General features: G+C 34.5%; 2 protein-coding genes across 7 annotated transcripts; both read left to right on the top strand.

The window, feature by feature from the left end:
* The first annotated feature begins 15,179 nt into the window (after positions 1–15,179).
* On the top strand, positions 15,180–20,805 carry LOC122296088. Of its 6 annotated transcripts, none has more exons than XR_006238398.1 (6): positions 15,180–15,612; positions 16,465–17,361; positions 18,272–18,357; positions 19,383–19,588; positions 19,844–20,000; positions 20,282–20,441. XR_006238398.1 is itself a non-coding variant. In XM_043105519.1 (6 exons), exons 1-5 carry the CDS (start codon positions 15,238–15,240, stop codon positions 19,986–19,988), a joined length of 1,644 nt encoding a protein of 547 aa, XP_042961453.1. In that variant the 5' UTR covers positions 15,183–15,237; the 3' UTR covers positions 19,989–20,000; positions 20,282–20,441. The 6 variants fall into 6 exon arrangements, 3 of the variants coding, with proteins under 3 accessions (XP_042961460.1, XP_042961453.1, XP_042961447.1); XM_043105519.1 differs by having other exon boundaries at positions 15,183–15,612; positions 19,448–19,588; XR_006238394.1 differs by adding an exon at positions 20,497–20,805 and having other exon boundaries at positions 15,184–15,612; positions 19,448–19,588; positions 19,844–20,376.
* A 1,847-nt stretch (positions 20,806–22,652) lies between these two features.
* LOC122296082 (uncharacterized protein At2g23090) lies at positions 22,653–24,903 on the top strand. Its single transcript, XM_043105499.1, has 3 exons — positions 22,653–22,822; positions 23,158–23,198; positions 24,522–24,903. Exons 1-3 carry the CDS (start codon positions 22,750–22,752, stop codon positions 24,639–24,641), a joined length of 234 nt encoding a protein of 77 aa, XP_042961433.1. The 5' UTR covers positions 22,653–22,749; the 3' UTR covers positions 24,642–24,903.
* Positions 24,904–27,179: the final 2,276 nt, after the last annotated feature.

Genomic DNA, 27,179 nt, shown 5'->3' with positions numbered 1-27,179 from the left:
CAAACATATATTATATAGTTTAGTAACATATATAGTATAAAATATCATATTACATCTAATATAATCAACAAGTACTACATATATTAACCTATTATATATAACATATATATGGTATCATAGCATAGGGTTATATGTATCACATGCATATATATAATGTTTATTTCTATAATATTAATAGTAGATATTTAATAATAGAATATCTACTATTAATATATATAGTGTCATCTATACTAGTATATATATATGTGGTACTAGTTAATATCACATATAATATATATGTTATATAAATACATGAACATGGCTTCATGTATATAGTAGTCTATATTATATTAATTATACTATATAATATAACTTATACTATATACTATATAATATTCAATAGTATAATATATTTTAATTAAATATAATATAATATATACTATAAATTGCCAAAAAATTATATATATAATACATAGTGTTTAATAATATATAAGTGCATTAAATATATTGCATTTAATATTTTTAACAATTAAAATATATTATAATTGAATTAATTATTATATTTAATATAATTAATACGGAATATTGCATTTAAATATTTGAAAACCGATTAATTAGGGATGGCAATCAATATTTAGTTAATTCGTTCGAACGGTATAACGTACCGTTCGAACGGTACTGCATATATAAGCCCATCCCGACGTCATTTTCACGCATTTCCTCCGTGAAAAAGCCTCCAAACCGTCGATCTCCGCCGTTGAACGCCGTCTTCGCCGCCGTCAACAGTGCCCACTCGAAGCCCCTACCTCTAACAACCGGTATTTTTCATTTTTAAAGCATTTTACCGTTTAGATTTAGGTTTTTGATAGATTAATTGTTTAAGTTAGGGTAAACCGATTTATACATCAAAATAATCGGTAGATTTGCATAAATCCATGTTAGGAACATTTATTTAGGTTTCTATTGCATTTATTTTGGTGTAAAATCCAGGGAATCGAAGGATTCCATGGATTTCAATGGCCGAGTCGACTCGGCCTGGAATCCCGATCGACGAATATCGTTCGAACGCTATGCTTAGCGTTCGAACGTTATAACTTAACGGTCGAACGGTCTGTCTGTAACCGTTCGACCGTTACAGTAAACGTTCGAACGATATAAATCAACGGTCGAACGGTTTGTCTGTAACCGTTCGACCGTTAAGTTACATAGTTCGAACGATATAACTAAACGGTCGAACGGTTTGTCTGTAACCGTTCGACCGTTACGGTAAACGTTCGAACGGTGTTTAATATTATATTTATATTATTAATATTGATATTGAGTGACATATTTATTGTTGATAATGTTGTTCAGAATGGCAAATATTATTAAATTGCTGTTTGTTTCAAACTACTGTAAATAGTTCTTTATTGTATTTTTCTTGTTAATGTTATATATCTAGTTTGTAATTATAAATTTCAGGTTGATTATAATGTCTACTTCTAGACCGGCACGTAAGCGACGCAATCTTGGTGAGAGTAGTAGTGGTCCAGTTCGGGAGAGGACAGTTTCACTGGAGCGACCAGTGAAGATTTCTGATTTCCAGAGTCTTATCTGGGAGGGTCATTCATTGCCCTCAATATTCAGTGATCGTGGTTGGGGACCTATCTTGGATGAACGGGAGGAAGCATGGGAGCCAGTCTCCTACATTGACATTGTTGCTGAGTTCTATAGAGAACTCGGCAGTGCCAGCGCAGATGATTCTGGGGCCTACAGTATCACTGTCCGAGAAGTACCCGTTGTATTTTCACGAGATGGACTTGCTGAGCATCTCGGTATTCCTAGGCTGCCAGATGCATATCCGAATGTGGTGCCTAGAGAGTCTGATCCTTCAGTTGAGGCGGAGACAGCTGAGGAGGAGGCATCAGTTTATACTGATGAGGTCGATACCCTTGCTGATCACGAGGTGAGGGATTTGGTTGTCGGTCCAGATGCTCCACCGTATGACGGGACGAAGAGCATCAAACAGGCAGATTTATCTTCTTTCTTTAAGATATTAAATTTGATAATTGCCAATAATATTGACCCTCGGCAGCACAAGACAGAAGTTGGCATTGATCGGACGAAATTTATGATACGGGTCGCTCGTGGCATTCCTATCGACTTGGTGGGATATATATTCGATAGGATTCGATCAGAATCTCGGTACATTTCGATGGATATACTACCATTCGGAGTCCTGATCACCCGATATCTACTATGTGCTGGTGTTGTGCCAGATGTTGCTGAGCGTAAACGGGAGCCGATGGGACCGATAAACAGCACCACCCTCTCACGCAGCACGGGACACTCGAGACTGCGTTTTCGTGCACATGTTCCAGAACCAGTTGATCCTCACAGAGATGCACAGCCGGGAGATCATGGAGTCTCAGCTGCAGCTGCAGAGACATCTACACGGGCCGAGGCATCAGTCCACAGTGTTACTCGTGAGGAGATGGCTGACATAGTGCGTGCAGCGATCAGCGAGCAGACATCAGCAGTGATCGATGCAGTGCGTATGGAGATCCATTCTGCTGTGTCTGAGCTTCGTACAGAGTTTGCTGCCATGTCTGCGACTCAGGTCACCATCAGTACTCGACTGACACAAATAGAGGAACGTATAGCTGCAGTCGAGGAAGTGTGCAAAGACTTGGGGTCTTAATTACTTTATGATAAATTTTATTTATTTATTTCCTGTTTTTTGTATGGACAATATTTTGTGTTTTGTAAATTCAGTATTTAAGTTATATGCAATGGTATTGTTTTATATTTTCTAAACTAATTCTTAATTTAGATTATTCATATTATTTAATTAACCAATTTTTTATAATTACTAGTTAATCTAAATATAATTTGGCAAAAAACTTAAAAAATTAAAACTCTGTCACCGTTCGAACGATTCAAATAACGTTTGAACGGTGAATATGCATCATTCGAACGGTTAATATTAACCGTTCGAACGGTTTATCAATTTCCCTCCAAAATAATTTTGCCTATCGCGCCAATATTACGTTCAAACGGTGAAAATTAAACGTTCGAACGGTTAATCATTAACGGTCGAACGGTTAACTTATTTGGGACAAAAATATTCGTCCCTAAGAATACCGTTCGAACGCGTTCGAACGGTATGGCATAACCATCGTCATTTTGGAACGAAATTCAAATTTCGTTCCTAAATCCCACTTTTTGGGACGATTTTCAATTCGTCCCAAAGTAATTTCGTCCCAAAAAATCATTTTTGTTGTAGTGTATATATAGAACTAATCTCAGCTATTCTCTTATCTCCTATTCTCTGGCCAAATTATCTGAGAAAAGTATGGATAAATATAAATGTTTAAACTTTAAAAGCCAGCTAGGAAGTGATATATATCGACTATTATTGCAAGTGAAAATATCAGTTCACTTATTTTGGCCAGCGGGCGGTGGCATGGGGGGCCGACTTTTAAACTTTTTTGCGTCGGCTGGATCGGATCAACGTCAATGTCGACGCAAATCGCCAAGGTTCGATCGATGATCTGTTCAATCCATGCGTGATTCCGTAATTTGCTTTGCTAGCTCTCATGTTGATGCGTGGTAATCTCTAGCCCATGCAGCGACTCATGATCTATAAATATATATATATATATATATATATATAATTAAGCTTATATAATTTTGAAGTGAATTAATTATCTTTGTTATTCTCTAATTATCAAGATTTTTATTAATCCTCTTTTTTGTCGCAATCAGTAACATGCATGCATGCGCATTTTTCTTTTATTATGAGTTTAGTTTTCTCGTAAGTGATAAGAGAAGTACATATATTATGACTAGTACTTCAGTTTCATTATCTACCTGAGGTTTGTATATTCTATATCTAAGGAGAAAGATACATAGGCCAAAAACATACATTTGTAAATCCATTTATTGATACATCCGTTTATGTGTAATCATGTCACATCAATTAGTATAGGAGAAGTGTTAAACCAACAAAGAGATCTCATGAAATTAAATTCACAAATTAATATCGATTGTTGCAATATATAGGATCTACTCATTATTAGTAAAAAGAATATTACAATCTAACATGTCACATCAAACTATATCAATTTATAATATTTTTTTGTGAATAAAATATTTCTTTTAGTATACAAAAAATATGTATTTCAATAATTTATATAAATATAATAAGAAAAAATCTATTTATCATCCCTTACACCACATACTAATATGTGATTTATCATTTTTGTCATTCTATTTAAACACAATACACATATTGATATCTGTAAACATATATATTTAAATAGCAGGAAAAACATAACAAATCACATATTAATATATAGTATGGGGATGATGCGTAGCATTTGTCATATGATAAATTTCACAACACATAATTTGTGACCTAGCAGGTCAAACTCTTCACATATTGTATAACGCAACCTGAATTAAATGGAAAGGTTAGGTTGCTTTTGGATATTAAGTTGAGTTGTAAACAGTACTATTTTATAGATTCTACTGAGATGGGTTTAACTTTTTTAAAGTGAGATGAGTTTAACTTTTTAGGTTAAAAATATATGATGTAAGTTGCGATAAGTTTAATTCTTTTATAATAAATTAAAAAAAATAATAGATCTCATCAATAATTAATTTAAAAAAAGTTTGAGTTTAATCAAACAATCAAATATAGCGTAAAGATACCCATTCGGAATGCATTACCCTACCGTTCAATTCTTGAAGTTCTTTTTTATTCCCCTCCCCACCCCACCCCACCCCACCCCACCTTTTTTCAAGTCAACGGGACACATAATCTAGAAGTTTCACCGCGAAGAGTTATGCTATATGTTATACTTTTATTTTATTGTGTTGATATAATATTACTTAATGAACATTAGACCGATTTTTATCTCTCTCTCTCTCTCTCTCTCTCTCTCTCTTTTTAAAAGTAAAACATAAATAATTTCATAAATATCAATACTTTCTCTTCAATACATTACTGAGAATAGAACTAGGTTCTTCTTCAATCCAAATTTTCTCCTCTTTCAATGATAGAGCAAACTTCCCAAGTTGAGGAGCTATAGTATATCCTTCTCCATGAATAAACTGAATTTTCCAACAAGGCCTACTCTTCATCAAGTAAAGGTCTCAATGGAGGTATTGCTTTTCTATGGAGATGAGATTATGTTGTTGCACTTGAATCCTATACTAGGAATCCTATCTCCTTAAGGATTACTCATTCTCTAGTAGGAGAGGATTGGATATTAACTGGTTTTTATGGAAACTCTCTGACTTCAATGAGAGCTGAGAGCTGGAATTTGCTCAAAGCTGTTAAACCTTCTCATGGTATGGCTTGGCTTTATGTGGAAGACTTTAATGAGATTTTTCATTAGGAGGAGAAATATGGGGCCACTATGAGACCTTACCCTCAAATGGAAGACTTCAAATTAGCTGTTGAGGATAGTGGATTAAGTGACATAGGATATGTGGGAGATAAGTTCACCTGGAGCAATAAGAGAAAGGGGGACAATTCACTAAGAAAAGATTGGATCGTGCTTTCGGCAACTCTAAATGGCAAGACTTATTTACTTCTTATTCTATGACACATGAGATGGCACAAAGCTTAGATCATAGGCCTATTGTGGTCATTATGGCCGCTCAGATGAATATTATCAACAAAGGAGAGAAACCTTTCATATATGAAGTAAATTGCACACTAAGAGATGAATGTTACATTTAGTAATAGAGGAATGGAAGAAGCCTATGTTGGCTCCACACAAACTGGCAATGACAACAAAGGGACTACAAAGATGTAAAGCTAGACTGTAGACTTGGAGAAAGGTCACCTTTGGGAAGAACCTTAAGAGACTTATCAACTCAAAATTGTCTTAGCTCTCAAGACTTCAAGAATCCAACAAAGGTGAGTTGGTAAATATAATAAAATTGTTAAAAAAAAGAAGTTGATGTGCTTCTTGAAGAGAAGGATATTAAGTGGAAGCAGAGAGCAAAGCAAAAATGGCTTTAAGAAAGGGATAGGAACACAAAGTTTTTCCATCAAGCTCAATGTTGACCAATCCAGAAGAAGTAAGTGCTCAATTCCAAAAGTTCTTTTAGGAGATTTTCTCAACAGATCATCCAGAAGGGATAAACAGGTGCCTGAGACATGCAAATTGTGGTGACTAATGATATGAATGGATTATTGACTAGAAAGTTCACTGTTGTAGAAGTGAAGGAGGAAGTTCACTGTTGTAGAAGTGAAGGAGGTTGTGTTCCAGATGAATTCCCTAAGCTCACCTAGCTTAGATGGTTTCTCTCCTTCTTTCTACCTAGCTCATTGGGAGTCTGTTGGGAGAGAAGTCACTAAATCTATTCTCTATGTTCTTAACTCTGGCAGTATAGTTTCTGACATTAATGATACCTTCATTGCACTTATTCCTAAGATAAAACCCCCTACTAAAGTGTCTGATTTTAGGCCCATTAGTCTTTGTAATATCCTTTATAAGATTATTTCCAAAACCAATGCTAATAGGCTGAAAAGAATTCTCCCAAAAATCATATAACCAACTTAGTCTGCTTTTGTTCCAAAAAGACTAATCTTTGATAATATCATAGTAGCATATGAAATCATGCATACCATGAACAATAAATTATCAGGTAAATCTAATTATATGGCCTTGAAACTTGACATCAAAAAGGCCTATGATCGTGTACAATTGGCCTTCTTCAGAGCTGTTATGAGAAAAATAAATTTTGCTCATCAGTGGATTGAGTTAGTAATGAAGGGGGTGGAATCAATTTCTTACTCTAATTTGATTAATGGCATTCCAACTATTTCTCAAACCATCTCAAGGGATTAGGCAAGATGATCCATCATCACCTTACCTCTTTGTCATGTGCGCTAAAGTTTTAAGTTCTTTACTGAATAATACTGAATAAACAGGTTCTAGTAATGGAGTCCCCTTCAAGAGAGGAAAACTTCACATTAATCATATATTTTTTTTTGCAGATGATAGCTTATTTTTTTGCAAAGCCAACTCCTTAGAATTGAGCAAACTAATTTTCTTGCTGAACACCTATGAATATGTCTCTGGACAAAGACTTAACAAGGACAAGACATCTATACAATTCAGCTTGAATACTTCTAAAGAAACTCAAGATATTATTCTGAGCATTGCAAGGATTAGATTATGTCATATGAAAAATATCTAGGTCTCTTGGCCATGGTTAGAAGAGCTCGATATAAGTCCTTTGGAAGCATACTGGAAAAAGTCAGACATAGAATCAGCAACTTCTAAGTCAAGTCTCTCTCACATGCAACCAAGGAAATCTTTCTAAAGGCTATTGTTTAGGCCTTGCCTACATATAGTATGACAGTTTTCAAACTCCCTTATACGCTGGTGAGAGAGATCAATAAGGTGATGCAGCATTTCTAGCAGGGGCAGCAAGAGTAGGAGAGAAAAATTCACTGGATTCCATGGAATAAGATGGAAAAATCTATGGCAGTAAAAGGAATGGGCTTCAGAGATTTTGAAGATTTCAATCTGGTCATGCTTGCTAAACAAGGGTGGAGGCTTCTACAAAATCCACATCCACTAGCTTTCCAAGTGCTAAAACAGAAGTACTTCCCAAATGATAATTTTTTCCAAGCCAAACTAGGTGGAAAGCTTTCCTACATCTGGAGAAGCATTCTTACTGCTCGAGGCCTACTTGAGAATGGCACTCATTAGAGAGTTGTTAATGGCAGGGAGATTCAAATCTGGAAGGACCAGTGGAACCCAAGATCCACTAATTTTAGAGTATAAGGTGTTGCCAATGCTCAAGATGAAAAGGCAACAGTCCATGAGTTGATTGATTCAGATACAAACCACTAGAGAGCTACTCTAATTCAGGGTTATTTTCAAAAGAGGATGCTGAGAACATAATGAAAATTTCCATAAGCTGCAACAATATACCAGATAAGCTTATTTGGATGGGGACATCAAATGTCTAGTTCATAGTAAGATCACAGTAAGAAGTGCATATTACTTTCAGAAAGAGCTAAATGAACTCTCCAAAGGTCAACCTTTAATTTTAAATGACAGAAGAGCAGTATGGTCAGTTCTATGGAAGCTAAATATTCCAACTGCAGATAGGATTTTTTTATGGAGAGCATGTTTAGAGGGTCTTCCCACCAAGTTGAACCTTTTTAAGAAAAGAGTTGTTGACAATCCTAAATGCCCTCTCTATTTTACAGAAGAGTATGTAGTACACGAAAACAAATTCATAAGTGTGCCTATTAAAAGACAACATTTTTAGACCTGTTTGAGGCCTTTTGTTCAGATTTTGAGATTGGTATTGCGGAGGAAATTACAATGGTGACAAGAAGAATTTGGTAGAGAAGGAACCAATTCATTTTTCATATTGAATTTCAACATCCCAAAGAGGTGGCTTTGCAATCTCAATAAGTTTTAAAGGATTTACATGAAGATCATGGCAAAAATGTCACTTTTATTGCCACTACTAACAATCTCTGGTTCAAACATGAGAACCTTCCATTCCAATAATATAAAAATCAATTGGGACATTGCAACAAACAAAGTTAAAGGAATTATTGGCATTAATCATTATGAGAAATATTGAATGATCAGTGTTAGCAACATTAAGAATGAATAAAATCTTTATGCATGATCCTTTATTAGCAGAAGCAACTGGGGCCTTACAATATATTCTTTTCAGTTTGGAATTAGGTCTACAGGATATTATTTTGGAAGGAGATTCTATAGGTTATAAAAGATATCTCAAAGGATAGTGATAACCTTTCCAATTATAGTATGGTGCTAAGTGATATTAAGTCAAAGCTTTTGAGCTTCACTAGTGGTATGCACATCATATGAAGAGGGAGGTTAATTGTGTAGCTCACTCTTTTGCTAGATCAACATTATTTCTTACTGATATAATGATGAATAAGGAGGTTTGTCTTCCCTGTATTGTTTCCCTACTTTAAGGGCTTTGATGAATAAAAGCTTCTTTTTTTAAAGAAAAAAAGTAAATTGAGTTTTGATATTTTAAAATAATATATTCAATTATAAATAACAATATTATGTTATTATAATAAGATACAAGTAATATAATGATGAAGTATAAATCATTTTCATTTTTTAATCTTTTTCATAACTTGTACAACCTAGTAACCTACTTGCAAGAAGTTAAAAAAAATGATATTTACAGTTATTAGGAGTATAAGTCTCTCACACTCTTTTTGAAAATAGTTGATAAATTTATGATCTACATGAAAATATTATTTTTTAATAATAGACCTCACTTTTATTTAAAAAGAATATGCGAGACTTACACACTCTCAAATTGTATTTAACATTATTTTTTAATTTATGAAAGTGAATTCATTCAAGATTGAACTTTGCGCGACTCCTTTAAATCCGAAATAATGTATTTTATTAAGAGAAATACTATAAGAAAGTCTCATTCCACACACCTCCATCTAACCATATGTGATTTGTCTTTAGGGAGATGCATTGTAAGTGGTTAACTTGATTAATAATGCTGCTACAGATTGGAGTTTAGGAGGCTTACTGGTTGAGGATGTAAGATTTCTATATAATTTTTTTTTATTTGTGTTATAAACTATCTTGAATTGTATGACCATATTTATCTAGTCGTCAAATGCATAGTGCATAGTGCTAACATAGTACTAGCATAGTGAGTTGGTCGACATATGCATAGTGCATAGTGCTAGCATAGTACTAGCATAGTGCTAGCATAGTACTAGCATAGTGAGTTGGTCGACATATGCATAGTGCATAGTGCTAGCATAGTACTAGCATAGTGAGTTGGCCGACATATACATAGTGCATAGTGCTAGCATAGTGAGCTAGCATAGTCCCCTTTGTACGCCTATATATATCGTTGAATTCTTTAAAAAATTCATAAGTTTCATAACCTTTCTGAACTCTATCTCTTTCTCTCTCCTTTTAAAAGTTTTATAATACGTTATGACTCTCTCTTTTCTATGATTTCATAACACGTTATCAGCACGAAAGTTCTGACGATTTTGAAGTTAGTAGTCCTCTACTTCAAGTAAGTTTTTCAATATATTTTTATATTCCTGATTTATATATGTAAAAAATGTCAAATCTTACAAAATTGGAATTCGTTGCTCTTGACATTTATGGAAAAAATTATTTATCTTGGATCCTTGATGCTGAGATCCATCTGGATGCGATGAACCTAGGAGATACAATTAAAAAAGGAAATCAAGGGTCCCTGCAGGACCGTGCTAAGGCAATGATTTTCATTCGGCACCATCTTCATGAAGAATTAAAAACTGAGTATCTAACGGTGAAAGATCCACTTATTTTGTGGAATGATTTAAGGGAGAGATATGAACACCAGAAAACTGTAATCCTCCCAAAAGCTCGTCATGATTGGATGCACCTGAGGTTGCAAGACTTCAAGAGTGTTAGTGAGTATAACTCTACACTCTTTAAAATTAACTCGCTATTGAAATTATGTAGTGAAAAAGTCACTGATGATGACTTGTTAGAGAAGACATATACTACTTTTCATGCCTCGAATGTGCTCCTGCAGCAGCAGTATCGAAAGTGAAAGTTCAAAAAATATTCTGAACTTATATCTTGTTTTCTATTAGCTGAGCAAAATAATGAGTTTTTGTTAAGAAATCACCAGTTACGTCCTACTGGTTCTATATCATTTCCTGAAATGAATGGTACTAGATTTACATCATTCTCAGAAGCGAATGGTGCATCTTTTCAAAGAAAATGAGGGCGTGGACGTAGTAGGAAAAATTATAGAAGTGGAGGTCCTAGAAGTGACCACACTAAAAGGGACAATAATAGATATACACCGTACCACCAGAAGTGGTTCAACTCAGAGAAGGGCAAAAGTCTTCAAAACAAATTTTTAAAGAAAGATGAAGATGGATACAATGTGGTATGACTGGACATTGGGCTCGTATCTGTCGTACAGATAAGCACTTGGTTGACTTATACCAATCTTCTATAAAAGAAAAAATAAAGAAATTTGAAACAAATTTTGCTGAACCATCATATGCTTTAGATTCTATAGATGAAGAAGATATTACAAGTCTTGATGTTTCTGATTTCTTTGAGGATTCTAGTGATAGAGTTGATCATGAAAGTGTTCCTTTTTAATTAATGTATTTCCTTTATCTTATTATAAAATATTTTTATATTCTGCAATGTTTTGTAGTAATGAAAGTTTTATTTATTCTTTTATACTTGTTATAAATTATTGATGATATGATTTATCTGAGAATGGAAATGGAGTATCCCTGAAGAATCGCCCTAAATCAATAATTTTATTGAGTATCTCATATGAGTGATACTTGTACCAAAAACTCATTATGATTTATGCACATGAAGTTGCATAATTGAAATTGTGGAAAGAATATATATTTGAATGAACGTCTCGAATGTGCTCATAAAGTAGCAATATCGAGTATGCTCCTGAAGTAGCAATATGAAATGCAAACGTTCACAATATATTCTAAATCTGTATCAGTGACTGAGCAAAATAATGAGCTTTTGATAAGAATCATTATTCACGTCTTACTAGATCTACATCATTCCCTGAAGTGAATGATAATGAATTTATATTATTCTATTCCCTGAAGTGAAAAGAATGATGCGTTTCATTCAAAGAAATTAAGAGATTGGACGTGATAATGAATATCTTTTCGGGCCAGAAACTCGTATTAGAAAAGCTGTAAGCTTTCTCTTTGAGATGATATTATACAAATTATTGAATCAAATATTATGATGCATTAAAAGGTTATATGATTCAAAATATTTGTATCTTTTCATAGTTATCTTAATCATCTAAAATGAATTACAATAAGTCGAATGATTTTCATATGGACGTCCATAAAAGAACCAGAAGATTCTTTTACTATAAATTTTTACCACCAGAAGTGGAAAGAAAAATTTACTTGAAGCAAATAAGATGAAATTATTCGATGTTATCTTGATTATCATATGTGAACCAGAAGTTCAGATGATAATTAAATTTTGGATACAATAAGATAAAAATGTCTCATATTCTAGCTGCTAAAATCCCAGCGAAGATTGAAGTCTCTGTAGGACAATTAAGAAATTCAGTAGTCTAAAGACATGTATAAAGGCATGTGAGACTTATCGATACAAAAGATAGAGTATCTCAAAAGAGAAAGGCACGAATAATTTGGTACTCCTGAAAAGGTCATTCCCACAAAACAAGCAATAAAGTCCATCCAAATTCTCTGTATAAAATTCTCCTATATAAACTCTTGAATAGTGCCTCCTGAAGAGATTTTTCATGAAAATGTCTTCCCTTGAAGAGGACAGGTACCTGAAAATAACGAGATCTCGTTACATTTCATGAATAATGGAGAAATTATGGATAGAAATAAAATTGTTATCGACAATGTATTTCCATATGAGATGGCAATTGACATTACCAGAAGTAATGATGAAAGTGAATCAAGAATCGTCGAAGAATAGGACGTAAAATATTGGTCAAATTTGAAAGAAACAATTCCTGCATAATTGATTCACTAGTAAAATATGATGCATCGGGACTTATAGTCCAAACACCTAAAGAGGTGATGCTTGTTGAATGTCAGTGAGTATTTATGGAAAGGAAATAAAAATGTGATATATAAATCACGAGTCAGTTTCTCAATTTCTGCAAAATTGATATCACTAAGTAAAATGTGATAAATATGGACTTGAAGTCCAAACACCTAAAGAGGTGATTTTTGTTAAATATCAGTGGATATTTATATACATGATATAAAAAGCTTAAAGCTTTTAATATGAAAATGTGATATAGAAATCACAAGTTAGTTTCTCGAAGAAACAATATTGATATGATTTTAAAGTGGTTGAAATCATATTGAGATTTTTATTAGCTTGAAAGTTACCGAGAGTTTGGATATGCATGATTAACTGCATATTTATATGGATCATTGGATCATGATATATATATGAAAATCCCTGAAAAATAGAAAATGTCTGAAGCTTCTAATATGAAGACATCTGGAAATATGTATTCTATCAAGTTTCAAAGATCCTTATATGATCTAAAGCAATCCAAACGCAAATGAAAACAAGTTATTATTGCAGTTTATATATATGATTTAAATGTCATTGAGGCTCCAGAAGAGCTCATAAAAACTGCACATATTTAAAATATAAATCTGAAACCCTTGCGGCTTCAAGGGGAAGATGGATGATGTTATTAGTCATGAAATACCATCTTTTAATACAATTAGTATTTCAGATTCATATTATGGGTTTGATATTAAGTGTGCATTATTAAAGAAGAAATAAAAGGGAGCACACAGAACATCTACCAAAAGATAGAAATACAAATATAAATATTTGTGAAATATTATTTTATTATCTTGAAGCAAGAATTACAGAAATTTGAGACACTTTGCCTCATTCTTTAAACGTTCTTGTTCTTCAAGAATCTGCATGGCATCCCTATCTAAAGGGGTGGGCAATCGAAAAGAAGATTTAAGCAAAGATTTTAAATTCCTATTCTCTTGCTTTATTGATTCTATCTTCATGTTGAACTCCAGAAGAAGTCGCTGAAGTATAGCAATATTCTCGTGGAGATTGTCAACTCCACAAGTTCTGGATTGCAGTCGCTGAGAAAATGCGACAATGGATGATGAGTATCCGGTACCGAGACTCACAAGCTCATAAATAGCTTCATTATCTGACCTATGAGTCAGATCATTATATTGCATAATAGCACCTGTGGTAAAAGCAGGTACAGCTAATGAATGAGGTGCAGAGTACCTCATATATTGGCCATGAGAAGATCGCTGAGCCATTGTAGGATAAGAATGCAGAAAGAGATTGCAGAGTAAAAATGCAGTATGATTATAGAAAATTGAAGAAGATGATATGCGAATGAAGATGAGCTGAATATCTCTTTTATAGAGAAAATTATGATACATCATCTCTTATGAAGCAAGGGAAAAGAGACGAAATATAACTTCATAGCTCTGCGGCGCCTGACAGCTGCGGTGCCTGACAGCACGCCTGACACCTACAGAGGAGTTGAAAATCTGCAGTGCTTGTCTGATCTTAAAAGGCTGGCCACCGTTTTTATTAAAAAATGAGGTTAGCAGTTTAATATTGATGAATTCTCCACTAACTATGTTATTTATAAGAACTCCAGAAGAGTACAACTCCAGAAGAGTAGTGATGAGCAGAAAGATCCAGTTATGATTATTTTATCAACATGGATCAAGTCCACAGTTAGTTGAATGTACAGATGCGACTTATCTTTTAGATACACACAAGAAGATCATTGCAATTCATGAGAAGAAAGTTGAAATTGATATCAAGAAGGTACGGTCAAGTAAAAATCTGGCAGATTTATTCACTAAAGCATTACCAACTGCAACATTTAAAAAGATTATGCAGAACATTGGAATGCGGAGGTTTGAAGACCTGTTATCATGTACTACCAACTGCAACATTTAAGAAGATTATGCAGAACATTGGAATGCGGAGGTTTGAAGACTTGTGTTGATTGTACTCTTTTTCCTTCGCTAAGGTTTTATCCCACTGGGTTTTCCTTTGCAAGGTTTTAATGAGGCAATCCTAAAGCACTCGGCGATACACATGAATACTGTACTCTTTTTTCTTCGCCATTGGTTTTTTCTCACAGGGTTTTTCCTTGGCAAGGTTTTAACGAGGCATATTCTTTAAATATAGTCATCCAAAGGGGAAGTGTTATAAATATCTTGAATTGTATGACCACATTTATCTAGTCGTCAAATGCATAATACATAGTGCTAGCATAATACTAGCATAGTGAGTTGGTCGACATATGCATAATGCATAGTGCTAGCATAGTACTAGTATAGTGAGTTGGCCGACATATGCATAGTGCATAGTGCTAGCATAGTACTAGTATAGTGAGTTGGCCGACATATACATAGTGCATAGTTCTAGTATAGTAATTTAGTATAGTCCCATTTGTACGCCTATATATATCGTTGAATTATTTAAGAAATTCATAAGTTTCATAACTTTTCTGAGCTTTATCTCTTCCTCTCTCTTTTTAAAAGTTTTATAACACGTTATATCTCTCTTTTCTATAATTTCATAACAATTTGATCTATTTTTTGAATTTATTATGCCAATCATTAATTAAAATTTTGTTCAGAACTTTCAAATGAGGGTAAAATGTTAGATGTGTTTGAAATAATAGTTTTCCCAAAAAAGTCGTATGGAAAAAAAAAATCCAAAATCAAAGCAAAGGAAAAATAAGAGTGAAGAAACAGAAATGGCTAGCCTTGCCGTCGCCGGGCACTACCTCCGTCGATCAATTCCTCAAGTCTCAGTTCAATTAAATCACAGAAGCACTAATTGTTTCTATACGTGTTATAGACCTCGGTTGTTCAGTTGCAGCACTGACTCGTCTCGGACTGAGTTCCACGGGGAGAACGCGTACGACCTCTTAGGAGTTTCTGAGAACAGCTCATTCGCAGAAATCAAAGATTCTTTCCGTAAATTGGCTAAAGAAACTCACCCGGACCTCGCCGATTCGAAGACCAATTCCACTGCTTCTCATCGGTTTGTTCAGATTCTTGCGGCGTATGAGGTGCTGTGCACACTGCTGACGTCTCTAGCAGTCTAATCAGATTATCAATCATAGATGCATCATTTGAATGTGTTTCTGTTGGTTTGTGGTTTGAGTGGTTTGCATTTCACGATTGTTTGGCTTCTTAGTTTATGCATATCGAAAATCTGATTTTTGCTGAATACTGATTCGAGGTACGAAGTACATTCCTAGTGATTAAACCGGCCTTGTAAGCGATTTTAAATCCAAACTTTACATTCGCTTGTGTATACTGTGACCCATGCAAGGGAATGAGTTCGAAGCGCAAAGGTAAATACACCTCAGAATGGTTCAAGAAAAATGTTAATTGTACCTAAGAAAATCTTACCCAAAAAAAAAAAAAAAAAACTTCTTTAAAATTTGAGTTATAAAAGAAAACTGACAAAACTAGTCTTATACTTAAAATTGTAAATACATGTAGCACTACTCATGTTCAGAGTTGTCTTAGAGAGACTGAATGTCTGGCTTAAAAGCGGTGAAGAAATTCTAACATCCTTAAATGTGGTATTTATGTGGCTGAGACAAGAATTCACTAGAAAATATAATTCAATACTCCAGGCTTGTTTCTTGTTTCAAAGAACTGATTTTGTTCGATGACCAAAGAGCTGGAATATCTTTTCTCACTCGTAATATGTTTATGTTGTCATGAACACAGTTCTGTGGGCAGTCGTAATGTTAGTAGAAGTCAATGTAGTTTGATGAGCTTCTACTTTGAAACTTTTTTCACCCTTGGATGTTCATTTATAGTGGATAATGGTGGTGTTCAGATTTTATGGTATGCGTTGTCATTGAAGAGTATTCTAAATTCACAGAATAATCAATAATGGATTGCAGATTCTTTCAAATTCTGAGAAGAGGGCGCATTATGACAGCTATCTGTTCTCTCAGAGAAGGATTATGCAGAAATGTTCGGGACAAGGAACAAGATTATCCATGTATAAATCCCATGTTACAACATTTAAACAGATGGAAGTTGTGGAATGGTTAAAGTGGTATAGATTTGCTATCAGTGAGATAGTGGCAGAGAAGAAGGTGGTTGTTGGAACGGGCTATTTTGACATACTTGAAAGGGATTTTTATTCAGCCATACATGCAGCATACTATGGCCCTGTAATTGAGTCAATGGATCTTCTTCCTGACCGCTTTGAAGCTGAGGAGAGGTCTGCTTATGAAACTCATGAGGTTCTGCACCTCGTTTCAGGGCGTGATCTTTTTGGGATGGTTTGCTTGGTCAATGAGGTTCCTGCATTATCTTTTTCCAGGAATGAAAAATTAACTTCATTTTCATCTATAGGTTTAAGTGTCTGCCCTAACATTGAGGATACTAGCATCCAGATGAGCTCTGATGGTGTGGATGGGTTTGGAACTCCTTTGACACAATCTCAAAATATTACAGATCACACATCAGATGCATATAAAGATCTAGAATTGCATATATCTGGAAGGGTAGTTGCTGTGGCCACTAGAGTCCCTCCTAAAAGCCATTGCAATGGGATGCAGACTGCAGATGCTCAAGATCATATCTATGTATTTCTTAGTTCACATGAAGATTCATCCATGCATGTTAGTGAACAATCTTCTACGGATCAGTCTTCTGGTTGTGAAGTTCGATCAAGGATTGCACTGGGAACTATAACTGGACTAGGGACTAGCCCAGACGAAGGGTCATGCTTTGTCTATGACAGCAGTGGCACAAAAACCCATGTGATTATGAAGCATAGAACATTGCTGGTCTGAAACTCAGTTTGACTTTAGTTATTGTCCAATTTATTGCTTAATGGTGCAATTGTCTTGTTGTTTTGCTTCATTTTAACCGGAGAAAAGACACTGCTGTGCATGCATCACGGTGGTTTCTTAGTGATGCTGGATAGTGCATATCACGACTAATTTGCAACTGATTGAAACCTATTCTTTCCACACCTGATTGGATTTTTATATCAATGACAATGAGAACTGTATTTTTGGCACCATTATGGAGACAAATTCTTGGGTTTTGAACGACTTTGCATATTTCTTCATTGATGTAATAGTGCTGAAAGTGCCAAATATTTGTATCATTGTAGTATGCACCTTTATTTTTTACTGGCTAAATAGTTCATTGCATGATGCATCTTGTCAAGAATCATTTGCGAACATTTGAAAAATACTACTTGTACAAATGCTTTTTGTTGTGGCGTGCATGATTGAAGGAATTCATTTTTGTTCTTTTGTAGTTTTTGATTGAGAAAGATGCTTTGAACTTTGAGGACAGACATCCAGTGAATCTCTCCTGTACAACATTCTCCTGCATCGTTGTTGATTTTATTGTTTTTTTGCTCTTTTTTTTTTTTTATGCGCATTGTTAATGCCAGGAAATTGGCATTGTTATAGACCCTGTCCACCAGCTATATCCTGCCTGACTGATTTTTTATTGGCCCTCTTACTAATGCTACCTTGTGGCCTCTTGCCTTAGGTTCTCATCTATGTAATGATAATTTAATGCCTATTTTCGGAGCTATATTGGAGTCAACCATAAATGAGTGCTTAATTTATTATTAATGACTGTTCATATGATTGTAATTATACTTCGCCAGATGATTTCTGTGGTTATTTATAGGATATGTTCATATATGAGTGTTGATTTAATTTTGATCTTTTTTAGGTGAAGCATATGCATTGGTATGGTGTGGGAGAAGATGTTTCTGTCTGTGAATGTCGATGCAGTAGAGCCTGTTTACCCCCAAGCAAGTAAGATATGACAGCTATGACATTTACCAGATCATATTAATGGGTGAATTATTACTAGTTCCACGGCTCATCCTAATCTATTTTTCGCATCAATTAAGTTTTCTTTGCTCGCACTCCCCTTTTGTTTTCATGGCTGTGAGCTTTTATGGTAATAGGTTCAGTGAAGGAGCTGGAACTGGTCATTTAACCAATCCTACCATCTTTATTAGTTAGTTACAGCTCTCCCAACGAAGGAATATCTGTCCTGCTATTCCTAGATTAACTGTGCCCTACTCCTGTTTTAAATGTGTATCTCTAGTTTTGTTACTTAACTCCTCTTAACTCATCTCATCTAATCATTACAATCTTTTCAAATTCCAACACAAAATATAATAAACAATTCAACTTTTTCAAATCCTAAAATAACAATTCAACTTTTTCTGATAACATTTTATTTAACTTTCAACTTTCATCTCAACTCAATTCAACATCCAAACACAACCTAGTCTTTAATATTTCAAATTAAATAAATTTCTGTGACTATCATTTGGTTCTATCTACCTCTGAGGAGCGTCTTAAATTTTATATGGATAGTTGTCCATTGTTCCATATTATTTGCTCGATATGTAGGGTTTGATGTGACCAACTCAAAACTTAGCCAGATTTTTATTCTATATATTTTCCTCCATTTTTATCAAAACCCAGAAGTAGTAGTGCTTCTATTGTTAGCATTTATTTTGTTCCTTTTCTGGCTCTGAGAGGGGTATAAATATTAGCTTCCTGTTGAAAATGACTGACCTTACTGGCCAACAGGGTGAATTTTGTTTGGAGTGTGCTCTCTCTCTCTCTCAGAAAATGACTGACCTTACTGGCCAATAGGGTGAATTTTGTTTGGAGTGTGCTCTCTCTCTCTCTCTCTCTCTCTCTCTCTCTCTTCCGAGCCAAGTTTTGTAGCAGTCACTTTGGATAAATAGTTTAATACATACAAAGGTTAGTTCAGTTATACCTTCTTGAAATGATCTAAAGCTTGCTTCTTCTGTCATTAGGGTGCATAAGACATTGAAGATGAGACCCAAACAAATACAAATTACTAACCCACATACTTCAACAGATTTTGGCTTTTCGAGCCTCGCTGTGGCATACATGACATTGGTGGTTGGTATGTCGAAACATTTGGCAGAGATAAGAAAGGTCGGACAGTTCCATCGCAGAGGTATTGGGATGGCTTTGATGCAAGTGAAGAATGTAACAAGTACGTTCAGGTCTTTTTTCTTGAGATATTCTTCAGATTTTAGGTCTTTCTTTTCTATTTTAATTAGGTTCCTGCCTTTGTTAAAAGGCCAGTTCTTAGGCCCAAAGCGTTGTCTAAGTTATTTGTTGATTGTATTATTTTGTGGGTTATTGACCGTATAATGCTTTTCAATTGACTGAATAGATTAGGTAACGCAAGTCAAAGATACTGGGCTTTGGAAGTGTTCTTACTGTATTTCATTTGCACTATCTGCAGGAGACTCCATCCAGCAATGTATTTGCTTGCTATTGCATATAGAACTCTAGATCTTGAAGATGTGAAAAGAAAGAAACGAACAGTGAGGGATGTCATTGAGGGACAGCTGTTTAGAGTTCTCAGTTGGTGCAAGAAAATTGCTTAGGATCGATAACATGTGGGCTTCTGACACTGTAATTGCTTCTTTAATTACACAAGATGTTCAGAAAGCTAAATTGCACAGGCATCTATTTAATGCAAAAGCAAAAATCCCTGCTATTGGTCTTAACAAAAATAACCATCGGGAGTTGGGATATTATTGAAGAACGACTTTCTACTGTTTCCGAACATCACTAGAAAGGACTTTCTCACCCCCCATAAACGTTTCAGATCTGTTGATTTTGCTTTGTATATATTTGATCCTATAAAAGCTAAGTTACAGTGGTATCATCTCTGCAGAGTGTATCATCTTGTCAGTATTCTGTATTCATGAGGATGATATTTGCGATATGCACGGGAAATTGCCTTTTTTGGTGATACTATTTCTTGAACATGTAAGGAGAGTACCCTGTCAGACTACGTCTGTTATTATGCATTGTAAGAACAACTTCTTCTAACATCTGCAAGAAGTGATTTCATAGCTGTTCTCTGACATTGCATCTTGGGTATTGAAGGAAGATTGATATCTCGACATAGAGGCATGCCAAAGAAAGAAGACTTAACGTTTTATCTGGCAAGTCATTATCAATCTGGTGGAGACTCATATTAGAAGACTTTAGTGGTACTTTATCTCTAAACCTTATTATATATTTAGGTTTCCTGTAGCTGGCTCCATTTGTTTATTATGTATACTTTATTGGAACAAGCTGAAAGGCGTTTTTGCTTGAATGAATTGAATTATACAGGCAATTTATATGGTAGACAGGTAATGAATCTATGATCTGCACTGCAAGCCACACTCGTGCTTATATTTTAGTTCCAAACTCTTCCCCACCATTTACCTAAAATTCTGTTTATGCTTCTGATTCTTTAAACAACATAAATAATATCCTTATAATAATGTGGAAAATCTATAACCATTAACATCTAGTTAGTGGGAATTACGAGGCACCATGATTATATGAAAAATAATATGATTTGTGCCTCCTTTTTCTCCTTTATTTAAGTAGATCTTTCTTTTTGCAGTACTGTCCACTTGCTAAGACACGATAAAACCGATCTCTACAATAGGCTGATCTTCCATCAGCGGCCTGCCTCAGCTACTGGATCATCGTCAGCCATCACCTCGACAGGCAATTTAAGCAACGCCTCTTTCTACAAAACTCATTAAGGACAAAATACAGGTAGTTCGAGTCTCCTCAGGGCTATTGGAGATTTACCTAACCGTTAACTTTAGAATTTCGTGGGATTAGTCGATGTGTGCGCAAGCTGGCCTGGACACCCAATGATATAAAAAAAACAAAAACAAAAACAAAATACATGTATGTCAGGTAGACATTTAATACATGATTGGAATGTCTAGTTATGTATTTATAACTTCAATTGATTTTGTGCTGATTTTTGAAGCTGGAATGTCTGATGGGTTCTCTTTTGAGCCAAGGTACCAAATATGAATAGAAAAGGAATCTTATACTAGTCATCTACCAGACTCAAAATCAGATGTACTATGCTGAAAGACTACAGTTGAAAGTCTCAGAAGTGAATAAAAAATGAACTGTTTGTTTATCTTTTAAACCTTGTTTTAGGAGTATAAACTTGATTTAGACCAGTCACTTTGATGTACTGCTCCATTGCCACCTCCGGACGCATTACCAAGCCGTTACCAAGCATTTCTTGCATAATGTAATTATACCCCATCAATTAAAAACAAAATTTAATTGCATTGAAATGCCCACAATCAGAACTAGATTGAAGTAGCTAGCTAAATTAGAAAAAGTGAATTTTCTAGTTAAATTTTTGCTAAAGAATGACCAGGCCTCTACTAATGCTCTTAGAAAGTAAATGATATACTAAAGTTTGTAAAAAAAGTAATTAAATTTAGAATATATGTCAAAAAACTTACCTTTTAATAGTGAGTTTTTTTTTTTTTTTTGGCCAGATGGGGTGTGTGCAGTTTGTACATTAAAAAATTGTATTTAACATTACTCTATTTAAATTTGTCAAATTAGCCTACGTGAATATAAATGATAAATTTAAGATAAAAATGAGTATTTGCATTTGAAAAATTAAGATACCTAACGCATGTTATAAATAGTTTTCTTGCAATTAAAAAATATTTTCCATTTTGAAGAAAGTAACTGTCTATAGAAAAAATGAAATTTAACAAATAAAACATGCCTCAAAAGTTAAAATTAAACAAATCTAATTATTGACTCGTCATAATAAGATGAAAGTGAAATAAAAATATACTATATATAAATTTTATCATGTTTTAACTAATTTAGAGTATCATTGACTCCTTGGTTAACTTGACTAATTATCAAAATAATCTTAAAATATGGTACATATATTAGGTTATTAAAGAATATTTACATAAATAATTATAATGATAAGTTCTGTGAGGGTGTGGCCCAACAGTGATCATTGGGTGTGTCCCTAAGTAAAATTCTTTATTTTTAATTTTTATTTATATTTTTTAACACTTTTAAATATTTTAAAAATATAAAAAAAAAATACTAATATACTAATAATCGTAAAAAGAAAAAAAATTAAAAAAAAATTAAATAAGTAGTCAAAATAAACATAATAATCTCCAATAAAGTAATTGCAAATTAATTGGCCGGCAAATGTTTATGGGGGAAAGCGTGTTATTTTCTTGTAGGCTGTAGCCATATATAAACGACCCCGGTTGGGTTCCTCTATATCGAACGGTACTCGTCTTTCGCTAAATTAGGGTTTTCAGGTTCTCATCCCTTTTTATTGCAGACATGGGAGGAGGAAACGGGCAGAAGGCGAAGATGGCACGTGAGAAGAACTTGGAGAAGCAAAAAGCTGCCAAGGGTAAATTATTGTTCTCTTCCTTTGTACCTTCCCATCAATATTTCTTTTCAAGTTGTGTGCCTTGTTTGGTTTCCGAGAACATGACAGCAGAGCGGAAGATACCATTTTCGCATCTTAATTCTCTCTTTCCGAATCAAAGACCTCAACCATTGAGAGCATGAATTAGTGGGTTTTACTGGGTAATTAAGATAACGTACAAGATGATAAAGATCCTTTTATTTATTAGAAAATCTCCTTTTCGATCTTTTTATAAAAACATCTGTGGTTCGTATTACATGTACAAGATATACGTGTATTTGTTGTGCTTAACTGGATGATTCGATTTGTATTTTCAGGAAGCCAGCTAGAAACAAACAAGAAGGCGATGTCAATCCAGGTATTGTTTGGTTGATAATTGGATTGAGTCTACTTTTGTTACCTTTATTGGTGCTTAAATATTGAAATTTAGACGGTTGAAATATTATACACGATAGTTGTGGGAGAAAGTCATCTTGCTTTTCGTTCATCCTGACCGGATTATTATAGGACCTTATCAGGGGATGGTTAGATTGGTGTTTAAAAAGGTAGTTAATTTAGCTCACAACTCAGATGTTCTTTGGGTTGAAGCTCAAGTCCTGGTTCATTTTCTATCAGGCTATCCTAGGTCTGGTTGCTTGAATTTTTAATCGTAGGGGCCAAGTTTGATCTCATATGAGGAACTTCACTCTACTGCTATTGATAGCTCATATTATACTTCCCTTCAAATTCAGGAGATAAAGTCTTTTGTTTCTTCAAGACCGATTTGAAAATATTAACATCATCTTAGGCTGTTGACTTGAATGTTGGATTTTAGTTTCTATTAAACGGAGGGCCCATACGAAAATTTTTCATTCTCATTGAACCCTCTTAACATTCCGTGACAATATCTTGAGCTTCATGATTAAACTCGAGGGCCCTCCCCCCCTCAATTCTACAACTCTGGAGCAACCGTTCTTAGAGTAATAATTGATGAAGCAAGGCAACCCTTTTAATTCCCTGAGGCCTCTAGAAACCGATTTGGGACTACAGGCCAATTCCTTCAAGTTTCTACAATGGTGACAAATAAGGCCATAAGTTCCAATTCAAACCCTTCACAAGAAACTTTTTGATGATGAGGAATCCCAGAGACCCTGCAAACCCATGTCTTTTACCTGGTTAAACCTTGGATCCATGTAATGCATCCCCATAACACGAATTAGGTAAAACATTGACTTCTCACCAATGGGATGTGGCCCTTAGAAATTGTTTGCAACTATGACCAAGACCCTTACCACTTGAGCCAACCCCTAGGGGCTAACCCTTCACAAGAAATTATAACAATGTGACGAACTTAACTGATTTTTGAAAGACCCATTCAGAAATTCCTTAAGGTATGCTGCACGGTAGATTGCATGAGATCATTGCCTTTGTCCCTTCTGGAATTGGGGGCGTGACATCAGACTAGTTATGTCTAAATCAAATCATGGATCAAGAGGATGAAATATTGTTGCAACCATATCTTGTCTTAGTTAAAATCATCCTGCCCATTACTTGGGCTCTTGCCTATTCATATGATCAATAAAATATTGTTTACTGATAAAAAGAAAAAAAAAAAAGAAAAAAAAAAAGATTTTTCTGCCTATTGTACTTCCTTTCAATTGGTTGGTTAACTAATATTGTTTTTGGTGAACATTCAATGCAGTGCAAGGTGTGCATGCAGACATTTATGTGCACCACTACGGAGGTGAAGTGCAGGGAGCATGCGGAAGCAAAGCACCCCAAATCTGATGTGTATGCTTGCTTCCCCCACCTAAAAAAATGAATGAATGTGGAGATGGATTGAGAATATCATCATCATATATGTAAATCTTTCTATTATGATGTGCTTAAGTCCTACATCGTGGTTGCTTTATGCATGTTGTGTTATTGTCTGTTTGAGAGAGGGAGAGGGAGAGTCATGTATACCTGTTCTTTGTCCAAGTGGAACTTAGTGTCCAATTGTAATGAATATTGATGCCATTGGTGATGCAAGCTTGTTTAATTGTGATGAGAAATGCATTGATCATGAAAGGTTGGCGGAGTCATTCCACTCATTTCCAATAATTAAGCAGCCGATTTAGACATTTCTTGTACGAGAAATATTGTTCATGTTAAAATTTGTCATTCCCAATTACAATGTATGTGGCATGTTTTACGTTACTTATTTAAGTCATCGAACGAAATTACTTAAAATGTATCACATCATTAAGTGCGATTAAGGATGATAAGATCGAAGAAGAAAAAAATATTGCCCTTCCAATAACGACGCAAGGTTGCCAAACTATGCGCTTATAATTAATTACTTATGGGTGATACAAGATGAAGTTTTATATATGTTTCGGGAATGAGATGAAATGAGAATTTTGTGAATAATAAAAAATTAATTTATGAATGGTAGTAAAATGATTTGAATTAAGATATTTTATTAGATTTTGAGAAAAAGAAAGAAAAAGTTAAATAAAAATTTTATAAAATTATAATATTATTAGAATATAATTTTTTAATATTATTTTTATATTAAAATTTGAAATTGAAAAATATTTGTATTTTAATGATATTTAGAAAGAAAATAAGATGACATTTCAAATACAATTTTTCTATGTACAGTTGAGTGGTGCAAACAGTGAGGAGTCGATTAACACCACATCAGCGAGAAATTTAAAAAAAAGAAAAAAAGAAAACAATGCTCATAATAAGAAAGAGCATGTAGGTTTCGTCTTTCAGGTAGGTCTTCTTTTTTGTGTTTGTGTTCAATCGACGAACAAAGGGCACAAAGAGTTTTGAGTGTGAGAGGTAGTAAGAGTAGCAATGGCTTCCTTATCAGTTGCTTTAAATTTTTTGACGCTAAGGCCATCTCATCCCCCTTCCCATTCTGAAGTATCCATCTGTGCACAATTCCTCCTATAGCCCTTCTCAAAGACTCAATACCGATAATTTGTCAAAGCTAAACTCTTATTTCTCTTCTACTTACATTTTCTTTTCATCTAAAGCCTCCAATAAGAAAACCCATTTGCCCTTGAAAGGAATTTCATGTTTGATTTTTCTTTTTCTTTTTGGGAAAATGCAGAAAAAGAAAGAAGTACATCGGATTTTCTTTTCCTATTTGGAATTTAGCTTCTTGATTCTAGTGATAAGATGATCAATAGATTTCTTTTGTGACTAATAATTTTGAAAGATGATAGACAGGGGTTGTTTGAAATGAAAAACGTGCAAAATCCTCAGCCATCGGCAATGGAGTAAGGCAGTAGTGTGGGTGACAGGAAAAATAGATTCTTGAATATAAATGGGAAAAAAAAAAAACTTGAGAAGATTATTGGACTGGAAGGAAGGAAGGAAGGACTGAAACTAAGAAGGAAAAAAGAATTGAAACTGAGAATGAAGAAAAGACTGCATGACTTGGTTCATCACATTCATGACTCTCCGAAGTTGGTTCTTTCATGAGAAGAAAGTTGAAATGAAATTAAATAAAGTTGATTTTTCTGAGCATGATTTGATTATTTTATTTTGACTTTTTCTTGCTCATAGAAATTTGATTCACTCAGCTCGAGCACATAACATTTTCTCTTCTTTTTCTCATTTTTGCCCATGGCTTCCTATACTTTTTCTTTCTTTGGCCCTCTCTATTTAACACGCGTTGCTCAACACTCGTACTTTATCTCCATCTCCCTCTTACTGCCATTTCAGGAGACTTACTGGAGGATTGTAATTGCACAGAAGAAATAAAATCATAATAAAAAAATAAATAAAATAAAATAAATAAAGACATGACTTTATCTCCACGAAATCTGATAAAGCCCCAAAAATATCATCGACAATCTTCCTTTTTGCCTCATCACACACTTCACATCAGTTACAGAAGAGAATCATCTTCAAGTGTTGCTTGCCAATCCTAGAATTAAAGCTGTTTCTAGATGTTGGAAACTAGAGAACTCTATCGTGGGTCTTCGACTTCATGGGGAAGACGAAGGGAGAGAGACTTGATAGTTGAAAAGTTGGTCTGAAGAAGTTGACTTGATTTCGTTGAGAAAGACGGAAGGAAAGGAGAGCAAATGTGAAACGCACCATTTTATCACTAAATCAATATGAATCGTTTCATTTTCCACGGGGACAACGACTCCCCCGTGGTTATGCAGCCGACTTAAGTATTTTTCATTTTGAAATGAGAAGAAATCATCCGTACTCCCCAACAACACCTTCATGCATCCGAGCTGCCTCCACTGAGAACAGTTGACTTTCTCTTGACTCGTCATATTTTAGCGTCTTTCATAGATCATCAATTGCCTCGGACGTATGAGAAACCATTATTCTGTTGCGACTCAAA

Source organism: Carya illinoinensis, chromosome 2 (assembly GCF_018687715.1).
Source record: "Carya illinoinensis cultivar Pawnee chromosome 2, C.illinoinensisPawnee_v1, whole genome shotgun sequence".
Lineage (NCBI taxonomy): Eukaryota > Viridiplantae > Streptophyta > Magnoliopsida > Fagales > Juglandaceae > Carya > Carya illinoinensis.
This window is presented reverse-complemented; position numbering and strand designations above follow the sequence as displayed.

Bases quoted from the DNA above. Each gene is read 5' to 3' on its own strand.
- LOC122296088 (XM_043105513.1), top strand. From the start codon at position 15,238: ATGGAAAAAAAAAATCCAAAATCAAAGCAAAGGAAAAATAAGAGTGAA. The intron at 17,362-18,271 runs GTCTGAAACTCA...GATCTTTTTTAG, and splicing joins TGAAGCATAGAACATTGCTG to GTGAAGCATATGCATTGGTA. The intron at 18,358-19,447 runs GTAAGATATGAC...ATACTTCAACAG, and splicing joins GCCTGTTTACCCCCAAGCAA to ATTTTGGCTTTTCGAGCCTC.
- LOC122296082 (XM_043105499.1), top strand. From the start codon at position 22,750: ATGGGAGGAGGAAACGGGCAGAAGGCGAAGATGGCACGTGAGAAGAAC. The intron at 22,823-23,157 runs GTAAATTATTGT...TTGTATTTTCAG, and splicing joins GAAGCAAAAAGCTGCCAAGG to GAAGCCAGCTAGAAACAAAC. The intron at 23,199-24,521 runs GTATTGTTTGGT...CATTCAATGCAG, and splicing joins AGAAGGCGATGTCAATCCAG to TGCAAGGTGTGCATGCAGAC.